Source organism: Elgaria multicarinata, chromosome 17 (genome assembly GCF_023053635.1).
Source record: "Elgaria multicarinata webbii isolate HBS135686 ecotype San Diego chromosome 17, rElgMul1.1.pri, whole genome shotgun sequence".
Taxonomy (NCBI): domain Eukaryota; kingdom Metazoa; phylum Chordata; class Lepidosauria; order Squamata; family Anguidae; genus Elgaria; species Elgaria multicarinata.
The window spans coordinates 3,152,565-3,164,069 of record NC_086187.1 but is presented as its reverse complement, the minus strand read 5'-3'; the positions used below and the strand labels follow the sequence as shown (position 1 = coordinate 3,164,069).

General features: G+C 51.4%; 1 protein-coding gene across 1 annotated transcript; it reads left to right on the top strand.

Moving 5' to 3' along the window:
• The first annotated feature begins 112 nt into the window (after positions 1-112).
• On the top strand, positions 113-8,309 carry DCTN5 (dynactin subunit 5). The gene is made up of 6 exons (XM_063143258.1): positions 113-197; positions 551-619; positions 1,234-1,352; positions 4,910-5,021; positions 6,901-7,003; positions 7,178-8,309. Exons 1-6 carry the CDS (start codon positions 150-152, stop codon positions 7,273-7,275), a joined length of 549 nt encoding a protein of 182 aa, XP_062999328.1. The 5' UTR covers positions 113-149; the 3' UTR covers positions 7,276-8,309.
• Positions 8,310-11,505: the final 3,196 nt, after the last annotated feature.

The window sequence follows — 11,505 nt, the reverse complement described above, 5'->3', positions numbered from 1 at the left end:
TGGCTGGGAGCAAGGCGGGCTCCTCCTCGAGAAAGGTTTTCGGTGATTGGCTGCCGTGGCGGCTCCTTCGCTTCGGAGGGCGGAAGTGGGCGTCAGCCGGCTCGGGGCGGGGGCGGGGCTTCAGTTCCGCTGCGCGGCGTCTCCGCGCCATGGAGCTCAGCGAGATGCTCTACAACAAGTCCGAGTACATCGAGACGGTGCGTGGCGCGTCAAGGCGCTAGTCCTCGCCAGGGCTCCCTGCGCCTGGGGGTCGGGGGCCTCGCTCGCTCGCTGGCAGGCAGGCTGGCAGGCCTTCCCCTCCCTCCCTCCCTCCCTCCCCGTTGTGCTGCTGCCGCCGCCGCCCCTGGAGCGCAGTCCCTGAGCAGCCTCCCAGGGCAGGAGCCCCTTGCAGTAGTCTAGGCCGCCTCCCCTCCCGGGTGCCCCCGCCCTTCTGCGGAAGGCCCGGGCCTCTGTCCGTCCCAGGGCGGGGGTCCAGGAGGAGCCCTGGCGGCGGCCTCTTCCCTCCCTGCCTCCCTGACGCCGCCGCCTCCTTCTTCTCTCCCCTCCTCAGGCTTCTGGGAACAAAGTGAGCCGGCAGTCGGTGCTGTGTGGGAGCCAGAACATCGTGCTCAATGGCAAGGTGAGCTCGGGGGGGGGGGGGGGTTGGGGAGAGAAGAGAGGCCTCGTGGCTGGCGGTGGCGCGAAGGAGGCCTTTGATTTGGGAGGCGGCGCTCGTCGTTCCCGGAGAGATCCATCATGAGACCTGCATGCGCCGCTGCAGCAGCGTTGCAGGATGGGCAGCCAAGTCTCTGCTCTAGAATGACTCCAGTGGGAATCGCACAAAACTGAGCTGCAAATGCTCCTTCGCAGGCACGCTGCTTGTCTAGTAATTCAGTTCGTGGACTGTAGTATAATCTCTCCCCTTTCTATCCTCAGCATAGTCTAGAGTTGAAGGTCAATGGGAGGGTTTGTGAACTCAGGGAGTTAGAACTAAGTAGTATGAACGCAATGAACAGCACTTTCTGAAGGCAGAACCTGTGGAATTAGCAGGGCGATAGATGGAACGGAAGAGAAGGCAGCGCACATGGACTATGTTTCAACACCGCCAACTCTTCCAAGCTGCTCCGGTTGGGCTTCCCACAGAGATTGTTGAGCTCTATCAGGCAACTTCCGACTTGTCCCATCGCAGGCCTGCCCCGCTTGGAGGCAGCTCAGTAAGCTTTAGTTGCAGTGATTCCCTTTTGTTCTCTTCAGACAATTGTCATGAACGACTGCATCATTCGAGGAGACCTGGCAAACGTGAGGGTCGGGCGCCACTGTGTTGTGAAAAGCCGAAGTGTCATCCGTCCACCTTTCAAGAAATTCAGCAAGGGGTGAGAGTTGCTTCGCACTGGGTGGTCAGACTCATGCGAAACAGGGTAGTGTTGAGTCTTGAAGTCAGGGAATTCAGTTCTTCCATAGACTTGATAGCTCTATTGTTTGGCGGTATCTTGGTTGCTTTTGATGGCTTTTTTTGTTTGTTTATTTTGTGTCTCCTCAGACGGAAGTGATGGATGTTCCGTAGGAGACAATGGAGAAATAAAGAACTTTAGCTTAGCATTGATTGGGCAGCAGTGTCTCTCTTCTCTCCCCTCCACTCCTGATTGATTGGGCAGCCCACTCGATGCACTGACTCGCCAGGGCTTCAGCTGAGAGTCTTTCCAAAGTGCAAAGCGGGGGCTCTTTCGCTGAGTTGTACCCCTCTCCTAATAATAATAACAACAACAAGAAGGTGGTGTCAGAACAGGCTCAATATGTACCAGACTGATTACAGCTCAGTGCAGGTTTTATTTCAGGGTGGTGGTGGGGATATTCCAGAGAGTGGGAGCCACCACAGAAAAAGACATGGATTGCTGTGACGAAGCTTTCCCTGTCCGGGAACAGCAGTAGGTGATGCACCAGCCAAAGTTGGTTAAAGGCATTCCTTGTCATTGCAGCTACTTGAGCCTCTGGTGACAGAGATGTTCTATGAGCAGCCTCAGACTATGTACCCACTCCTTCAGATGGAGTGAAACTCTGTACAGAGTTTTTGGTTTATTAATTTATTAATAAATAGCCTATCTAATTCCTGGACCCAGGATCCACCCACCTACAGCGCCTTTGTCTTACCAGGATTCAGTCTGTTTTTTGGCCCCAGCCCAGCCCAGCCCATCATGGCATCCATTCCTGATTCATATGTAACAGAAATAAAGCGTACTGGTGACGCTCCACTCCAGATCTCCTGAAGACCCCTTTGTTTGCTGGGAGTGGGGCACTGTGCCTGAGAGTGAGTGAGTCCCTACTGCACTGCAGCAGTAACATGCTTAATATTATAGTTTAGTGGTGGGACTGAGGCTTGAAGAAAGTTATGTGCAATACATCAGTAGTGAAGGCCAGTGGCCCTATCCAGTCTCCTGGTGTGTGTTTTTCAAAAGGGGAAACACTGTGAAGGTTGGACTGCGAAGTTGATGGTGTCCATGTGGCACCAAGGGAGGAAGGAGGAACCCCCTTTTCTTGGCAGTTGAGCTTAGAGATGTGAAATTTCCGGAAATTTTGCATTTCTTAGAGAAATTATGCTTTGTGCCCCTAGGTGGTGCCAAAGGATTAGAAGCACACAGTCCCATGGTTTGGTTTCTGGTTTAATTTGCATTGGAGGTTCTATATCCATTGCATGTTATAAGTATCCACCTGAAAATAACACATTATATATTGGTTTCCTAATTCTGGGAAAGTGTAGGTGGTTTCCTGCTTAACTTAATGCATAATGTTATTGATTATAGAATAAAAATGTAAGAAACGAGCTAGGGTCAAAAACTGCCTTCAGATCCGTCAAGGCAGTGTACACTCCACACACCCCTTTCACAGGTTCTGTGTATTTTTCTACAAGATGAGAGAGCACTTAATAACTGAAAGCTGAATGATTCTCTCTAAATTCCACTTGAGAATCAGTAAGTAAAACCCTTCAGATTCCAGAAAGGACTTCACTCTGTCACTTTAAAACTTAGCATGTAGCCTTCACATAATACTCAACAAACGTGTGGATTTATATAATTTTCCAGGCCATACATGACCTTTTTTTTTTAAAAAAAAAGAAAAAAAGTAGTGCTGTTGCTCTCTTTGAGCTAGAAAGAATCATACCCGAGCTATTGATTGTAGCAAAAAGAGTAGCTAATAACGATGCCCACCCATGTTGATTTAATAAGGTAAGCAGGGATATGCTCAATCCAAGGAACCTTCCCATGATGAAGCTGATGAATTATAGAGAGAACTTTCTTTTGCAGTAGCAGGGTCCCATTTGTGTACAGCTGCAAATACAGCATCTGAGGAAGGATCAGAATGAAATGTGAGTCCATCTGGATCCATGAAGATGGATTTGAAATGGTCCTCCCAAACTCCCAATGCGGTTATTCTTCAAATAACTGAGGGAAAGATTACATAGCCATGACTCTTTATAATGAATATAGGAGTCTCTTGTGGTTTGTGTATTAATTAAAACGCCCAGGGAGCTTTGGCTATTGGGCAGTATAAAAATGCAATAAATAAATAAATGAAACTAGCAAATGGACTTAGTTTTTCAAATAGCCATTAAGCCACAGCCGCTGGCCCTGGTGGTGGGCGCTGGCCCTGCCAAGGTGCACCCTGGATAGTGTCGAGGTAGCTAAGTTTCTCTTGTTAGAGAAAAGACAGCTGGAAGATTTTAGTGTGCGGAGACACAGCCAAAGGCAGTGAAGATAGCCGGAAACCTGAGGCTTAACTTAGTTTGATGAAAATATATTTACAGCATACGTGGCACATAACACAATACTCACAGTAACAGCGTATACACAGGAGAGAAGTAAGATACATTCATGCACTAGGCATATATATACAACAGTTTATCTGTACAATCAATTAAGCCAATAATTGGCAATCAAGTCACCCCACTAAAAATGCCCTGCCAAAGTCCAGGTGGCTGACCTTGACAATTAACAGCCTTCTGCAGAATCTTCTTCTGTGGGCAAACCTAAAACTGGATAATGGAAATCCTATACTGGACAGATAGCCCCTCGAGGGAGGGGTCTGCCCACTCCATTTCCGGGGGGGGGGGGGGAAGGCTTCAGGCTGTATGGGCTGCAAAGCGATGCGCTGATTAGGGAAGTCTGGTTCAGGTGCTGGAGATGTTACTGCAGCGGTACGGGAGAATGAATTAATGCGTTTGAAAACAAGCCAATCCTGCGGTGCAGACCCATAGAGTCCCCTTAGTAAGCATGCCAGTTTGAGGCATCTACATTTCATGGTCTTGGCACTATGGCATTGGTGGATGAACTGACACATACCCCTTTTCATTATCATCATTGTTATTATTGAATATTGTATTTCTGTACCGCTTTTCTGAAGTCAACATGGCAACTTACTAAAATTTCAGAAAATAAAAATGAAATAAAAACCCAAGTGAAACAATTAAAAACAACCTTAAGGCCATAACTATTGCAAGAGCAGTTTGCTGCTGGTCTGTTTGTTACCATGAGGGCTTTTTGTGTGTCGGCTCAGAGTCCCTCCCGTTTGGAACGGAGGCTTTGCTGAGGGCGCTGTGGCCTGGCCTTTCAGTGGAGTTGGTGCCGCCATCCCCCTCAACCTTTAGCCCAAAGGAAACAGCCTGATCCTGGTGGCAGGACGCTGTGGGGGGGGCGGGAGGGGCAGATAGGAGGGAAACGGCGGGGGCTTTGATTGGCTGTTGCCCACAGCGCAGAGGCTGGGAAGGGTCCAGGGGTTTTTGTTCTCCCTTTCCAGACCCATCTGGGATAACGCAGGTTGCCTGCCTGACGCTGCAAGGAACCTTGGCCAAGCTTATCTTTGGTCTCAATCCTTGGTGATTTGATTTAGGGTGGCCGGATGCTGTTCCCACACGTGCACACACCACTTCTTTTTGCAGGGTCGCTTTCTTCCCCCTGCACATTGGAGACCACGTCTTTATTGAGGAGGACTGCGTCGTCAATGCAGCTCAGATTGGCTCCTACGTCCACATAGGCAAGAACTGCGTCATTGTAAGTACACTCCCGAATTGCACGTGCCCAGGCGCCCCCTAGGATATCCTGCGAGTGAGCGAGCAAGCGCAGGGGCACAGTCCCATGTGTCTTCAGGCTGGGGGGGCGGGGGGGGCGATGGACTCGGAGCCAGGTTTATCCTGATGCTCTTGTCAGCTTGGATTTTGGCCCAGGGATGACTCACACACACATTCACTCGGGTGAAGCTTCACAACCACATATTGGTGCTTGGCTGTGAGGCGGGGAGAACTCTGGCCAATAGGCGTGCCCATGATCTCAAATTGTGGGGTAAACCAGTCTGCCCCCAGATGTGCTGCTGCTTGCAGCAGCTGCCGCCAACATGCCATGTGACACCCATTGCAGAAGGCCGCACAGTGCCATAAAAGCCCTTTTCTGGTGACAGGGTTGTACGTGTTTGCAGCAAAGGACTTCTGCTGCTGTTGCTGTGGGGGCAGCGATTGAGCTTTCAAAATGGGGGAACTGATGAGGTGCTCACAAAACAGCTACTTGGAGGAGAAGGGTACGCGCATTTGCTACACGGCCAATGCGGAGAACTGTGCCCAAAACCCTAACCTTCTCTGCTGCCTTCTGGAGAAATGAGAGAGCCTTTTTTGGCTGAGGAGCGGGGTATAAGTATGATAAATAAATAAATAAATGAATGAATGAATGAGAGAGCAGGATAAATCTCACCCCCTGTGTTTGCCTGCGTGGCGCTTCAAAGAGCAGTTAGCTCACCCGGCCTGTCTTGAATGGGTGTTGCAGCGAATAGCTAATTGCTGCAGCCTTTTTGCCAAAAGTGGCATTTGCCCAACATGCAAATGCATGCAAGTGCATGAAGGTTTGCCCTGAATAGCTCATTGTTTCTGAGCTCGTGGCCAGTGAAGGGCCCTTGATGTGGAAGTGTGGCCAGGCCACTGGGGGTGTGGGGACAGCCAGCATTTATCTCAGCAAGATCCCATCATGGCTTGGCAGTGCTGGGAGGCCTCTTCCCTAAAATGAAGGTGGTTTTGCCTCCCCTGGCCAGCGAGCCCCTCTCCCTGTCCTGAGGGATGCAAACCACATTTCCACAGCCAAACCAAACAGAAGTAATTCAGAGTTCTCTGGAGCTCTTCCGTCTTCCCCACTTGAGCAAACTAATTTGCCAAGGGAACGAAACCTCTCATCGGCCAGCGCCTCGGGCGTGACTCCTGTTGTCCTGACCCACAGCCCTCATTCACCCCTTTGGCCAAGTACACCAGTCCCTCGTGTGCCTTGAGTCACGTGAAGTGAAGAAATGCTGTTTGGACGCTCTGCACAGCCGCTTTTGTAGGTCAACCCAAGATCCAGTGTTAATCACCATGGCTGCCTCACGGAGAGGCCAGTGGGCAGACTCTGTGGAAGGCCCCATGTGACCTCTGTGCTGCATGCAGGCTGCGTGCTTTTCCGGATGTCTCTATTCCTTGAAAGGTGGTCTGCAGGCCACATTGGACCCCCTGCTGCCTCCCCCCCCCCCCCTGTATTCCATGCTTCCTTTGCATCGCCCATGTCACTGGAAGAAGTGCCACAGCCGGTCCTGGGCCGGTGGCAGCCATCATAACAGCAGCAGCCACGTCCTCCTTTGCATGTGATGCCGTCAGACATTTCTCTCGAGTTCTTTCACATCACCTCAATTCAAACTCCCATCGGAGAGCAACACAGGGGTTGAATCCCACTTGGATCGGCACCACAAGCTACACAGCAGCAAAGTACTTCATGGCTGAAGCCAGCGTGTTTGCAAGTTAAAAGCAAAACAACGCCCCCGGGTGAGCGAAGAACTGAGCCTGCTCCTCTTTAGCCGTGAGCCCGTGGGTAGTGGGGATGATTGCTTAATCCCAAGCTGACATGTGGCCAATCCTTTTAGGGTCGCCGGTGTGTCCTGAAGGACTGTTGCAAAATCCTTGACAACACAGTGTTGCCCCCAGAAACAGTGGTCCCGCCTTTCACGGTCTTCTCAGGCTGCCCAGGTAAGCAGAAAGGGAGTGGAGGGGTGGGGGTGGGAGGAGGAGGAGGCCGGCCATGAGCCTGTGTGTACCACTCAAAGTGGGACGGTCACCAGGTGTGCGAGAGCGAGGGATGCTCTTGGGGACCGCAGAAGCCTAGAGTTGGGTCTAGTGGCTCGTGGTCTGCTTCATCCCCAGGGCTCTTCTCTGGAGAACTGCCTGAGTGTACTCAGGAGCTGATGATTGACGTCACCAAGAGCTACTACCAGAAGTTCCTGCCCCTCACCCAGGTCTAGTATGCTCCATCCCGTGCTCCTCTGCAGTGAGAAGAAGGAACCTCAGTGGCTAGCGTGGCCAGGCCACAGCTGTGGCTTCTGGGAATCCTGCAGGCTTCAGATCTGATAGGAAGGCTCTGCCGGCAGCTCTCGGGTGATGTTTCCCTCCCGTGTTGTATACCCACCTCCCTGCTCTTTTCCGTCCCCCTCCCCGTGTTGTACACAGTCACATTCCTGTCCAGTGTCGGAGGCTGTTCCAGTTTCCTGTGGGCTGCTGCAGCCCTGCCCTGGACCAAGCTCACTGCAGATGCCCTCGCCGGTTACTTCACTCCAAATCCAATGTTTGTTGGTGGGTGAAATGGGAGGGCCGCGTACTCTGTCCTCTGGGGCCGGGGGAAGTGCCGCTGCCGCCCTTCCACCCCTTCAGTTTCTGCTTTGCACCCTGCCTGCCTGCCTGCCTGCAGGTGTGGCTGTCTTGGAGAAACAAGACCAGAGCAAAGGGCCTGAGTTGAGTCAGGACTAAGTGGACTCCGGAGTCGTTCTGTTGCAGGGTGGGTGGAGGTCCCCACATAGGGCTATGAGTAGGTCGCCCATGGCATGAAGGGGGGAAGGGTGGGGCCCCGTCGGCAGAAGTAGGTTAGGTCCTGCCATTGTGGACAGGATCTTCCAGAGTGCATGAAAAAAACAGCTGCTGGATGCAAACAGTATTCAGGGGAGCCTGCCCAACCTTCCACCTTTCCCTCCCTCTCCAAATAGTGTCTACTGGTCCTTTCCTCTCTGCAGATAAAGCCAGAACCCAGCTGATTCAGTTGTGTTCACATATTTTGCTCTCACGCTTACTGTTTCTGTATGACAGAGGTTCTTGCAGGCGGAGCAGAGGGTAGGGGTGGGGTGCATTTTCATGTGTTCTATGGCATGTGCAGCTCTGTCACGCATTAACCAACTATGGACTGCTCAAATACAGAAGTGTGTAATAACTGTTGTTAACTGCAGAGCCACAATCTGGTTTATTTATATTTTCCTGTATGCAAATTAAAAATCTTAAGTGGGTCAAATGTTTTGCAAGTGGTACCATTCCCTAGTAATTTTTCCGGAAGCAGAGCGAGAGAGTGGGCAAGCGCTCTCCTTTCCGGGAGACCTGGCACATGCTCCCCTTCTTGGCCTCCAGCCCGGCCGAACACGGAATAGTTGGCCTCCTGCTCTAGTTTATCTGGAGCCTGCACTCACCATGCTACTGTGGCTCTGAAAGCCACTGGGGCGGGGCGTTTCTTGTGCTGCATTACACAGGCTTTGAACTTGCACGAAAAGGCGGCAGTGCGGCAGGTCAGCCTGACTACTGAGCTGTTGGCTTGCACTGAAGCTGGGGTGTGGAGGTGAAGGAAGAGGCTTTCGTCCCCTTCCTGCCTCTGCATTCCCTGAGCAAACAATGTCTGCTCCTCTCCTTTGTGCCCGGTCTTGGTGTGCTCCTGCTGCAGCTGGCCGGCCATTGAGTCCCTTTGTTCTCCTGGTAAGGAAGGTGGGGGTGGGGAAGGTGAGCCCAAGGCACTTTGCTCTGGGGCCATCCAAGCAGTTTGCTTTGTTCCCGTTTGGGCCATAAACGTCTTTTCAAATGTGAGTTTTGCCCAAGCGAAATGCTCGAGAACACGGCAGCATTTCGCCCACCCTAGCAGCCCACCATCCCTAATCTTTCACCCAGTTAGATTTCAGTGGGGTTTGGGCATTGCTAAAACAGTTACATTAATCATTGATCGAAGCGTTACCAATACGGCACCATAATTAACAAAGAAACTGGGCAACACACTCACCGAGGGAAGGCCTGGTAAAGAGATTGGTCTTTTAATTCGTGCTGAAAGCTCACTGCAATCGCTGCCTCCCGAATACCAGCAGAATGGGCATTCCGCCGCATGGGCCCACTTCTGGGTCGCTGCCAGGTGGCCGCCTGCAGGTCACACAACCACGATGGTTATGATGGCACAGGTTTGTATTGGGGAAGGTGATCTGCCAAGTAACCTGGTCTTAAGCTGTTCGGGACTTTATATGCCAACAACAAGACCTTGCCTTTGGCTCGGTACCCAATAGGTAGCCAAGTGCACTTGCTTCAACACCAGTGTCATGTGTGCATGGCCAGGCACCGTACTCAGCTTCCTGGCCTCTGTCTTTTGCACCAGTTGCAGCTTCCAGGCCAAGCACAAGGAGGAGCCCCACATAAAGCACATTTCAGTAATCTCTGTGCGATGCAGAGACTGCAGTGGCCAGGCTATACCTGGCCAGGAAAGGCTAGAACTGACCTCCCAACTAGTGTTCATAATAGGCACTCCTTGCCACAGAAGCTGCTTGGGCATTTAATGACAATGATGAATCCAGGAGCACCCCCAGACAATGTGCCTGGTCTTGCTGAGGAGTGCAACCCCATCTAGAACAGCCAAACTCCCCAATTCCCATAGCTGGGAACCACCCACCCACAAGTCTTGGTCTGGTCAGGATTCAGTCTGTTTCTTGGCCCTCATCCGACCCATCACTACATCCAGGCACCGGTTCAGATGTTGCAGGGAACCAGAGCTGAGTGTCATCGGCATACTGATGATACCTTGCCCCAAATCTCCTGATGTCTTGCCCCAGTGGCTTCATGTTAAATAGTATGGGGGACAAGGTTGTACCCTACACCCCCCGCAGCAAAATTGCCACAGCCCCTCAGTGCTACTTTCTAGAATTGACCCCACAAGTAGGAGCAGAATCACTGCACCACAGTGCATCCAGTTCCCAACTCAGGGTCAGACTTCTCACGCCTCTCTCTCACTCACTCACACAAAACTGATTTTGCCCCCAGACTGAAATGGCTCCAGATACTCCCTATCCCTCAAGAGCCTCTGAGCTTCCCAGGCACCACCTTAAGAACATCAGAAGTGCCCTGATGCTGGATCAGACCAAGGGTCCATCTAGTCCAGCACTCTGTTCACACAATCAGCCATTGGTCAGGGATGAACAAGCAAGACATGGTGCAACAGCACCCTCCCACCCATGTTCCCCAGCAACTGCTGCACACAGGCTTATTGCCTCGAATACTGGAGATAGCACAAGACCATCAGGGCTAGTAGTCATTGATAGCTTTTGCTCCAGGAATTTATCCAACCCCCTTTTAAAGCCAGCCAGATTGGTGGTCATCACTACAGCTTGTGGTAGTGAGTTCCATAATTTAACTATGCGCTGTGTGAAGTACTTCCTTTTATTTGTCCTGGATCTCCCACTTCTCAAACACCTTACCTAAAAAGGTGTATTAGTGACTGGGCTCAGGGAAGACATTTTCAGGAGTGGATGCACCATCACCACTGTCAAGATGGCGGGCACTACTCTTTCACGCGAAGATGTATGCACCAGTTCCTGAATCCTCTCAGCTAATTCGAATAAGCCAGGGCAGACGAAGGTCAAGAGAGTAGGTTGTAGGCTAAACCTACATTCTCAGGCTACTGAAACTGAGCCCATACTGCTGGACCAGTATGTTGCATTGGACACATCATGTCCTGGTACTACAAGCAGCATGAAAGACGGCATGAAGCCAAGCAGCTTTATCCTCAAGCTGCCTCGCAAAGCTGTCCCAGCTGGCCTTTGAGGACTCCAGCTTAGGATTTACAGGAGAACAAGAAGACAAGCTCCAAACTACCCCCAAAACCGCTAGATCCAATGGAGGCAGCAAAGTAGGCTTCCTTGGTTGCAAAGAGTTGGTGTGGATTATGTGTTCTCATGCATGTTTGGTCAGCCTCCCAACGAGACTTGCACTCTTGCCATCTCACAGCCCAGTTCACCTCCCAAAGCTCACCTGTGAACCAGGGAACACCTTGTGGTGGTCCATCATGTGTCACCATTCCACAGTGAGACTAGAGCCTCAACAGGATTGCTGGCTCTGGCTACTAGAAATTCCCTGAGCATATTCAGGAACCCATTGGATTCTATAAAACCATCTTCATGGGTCCCCACTCCTGCAGGCAGGACTGATGCCTTGAGCATCAGATAGTTGTCTGGCTGTTGTAATGGGGTAACTTCAACACACACACCAATATCTGGACCACCCCGTCACATCCAGTGGTAAAAACTACATTAAGGACATGCCCTGTCCTATGCATTGGTCCAATGGCAAGTTAAGATAGCCCTATGGTTGCCATGTGAAGTGTTGAGCCGGCCCAGTCCAGACTGCCTCAGTGTAAATGTTGAAGTCTCCCAGGACCAGCACCTTGGAAGTTCTCAAACACCATGCTT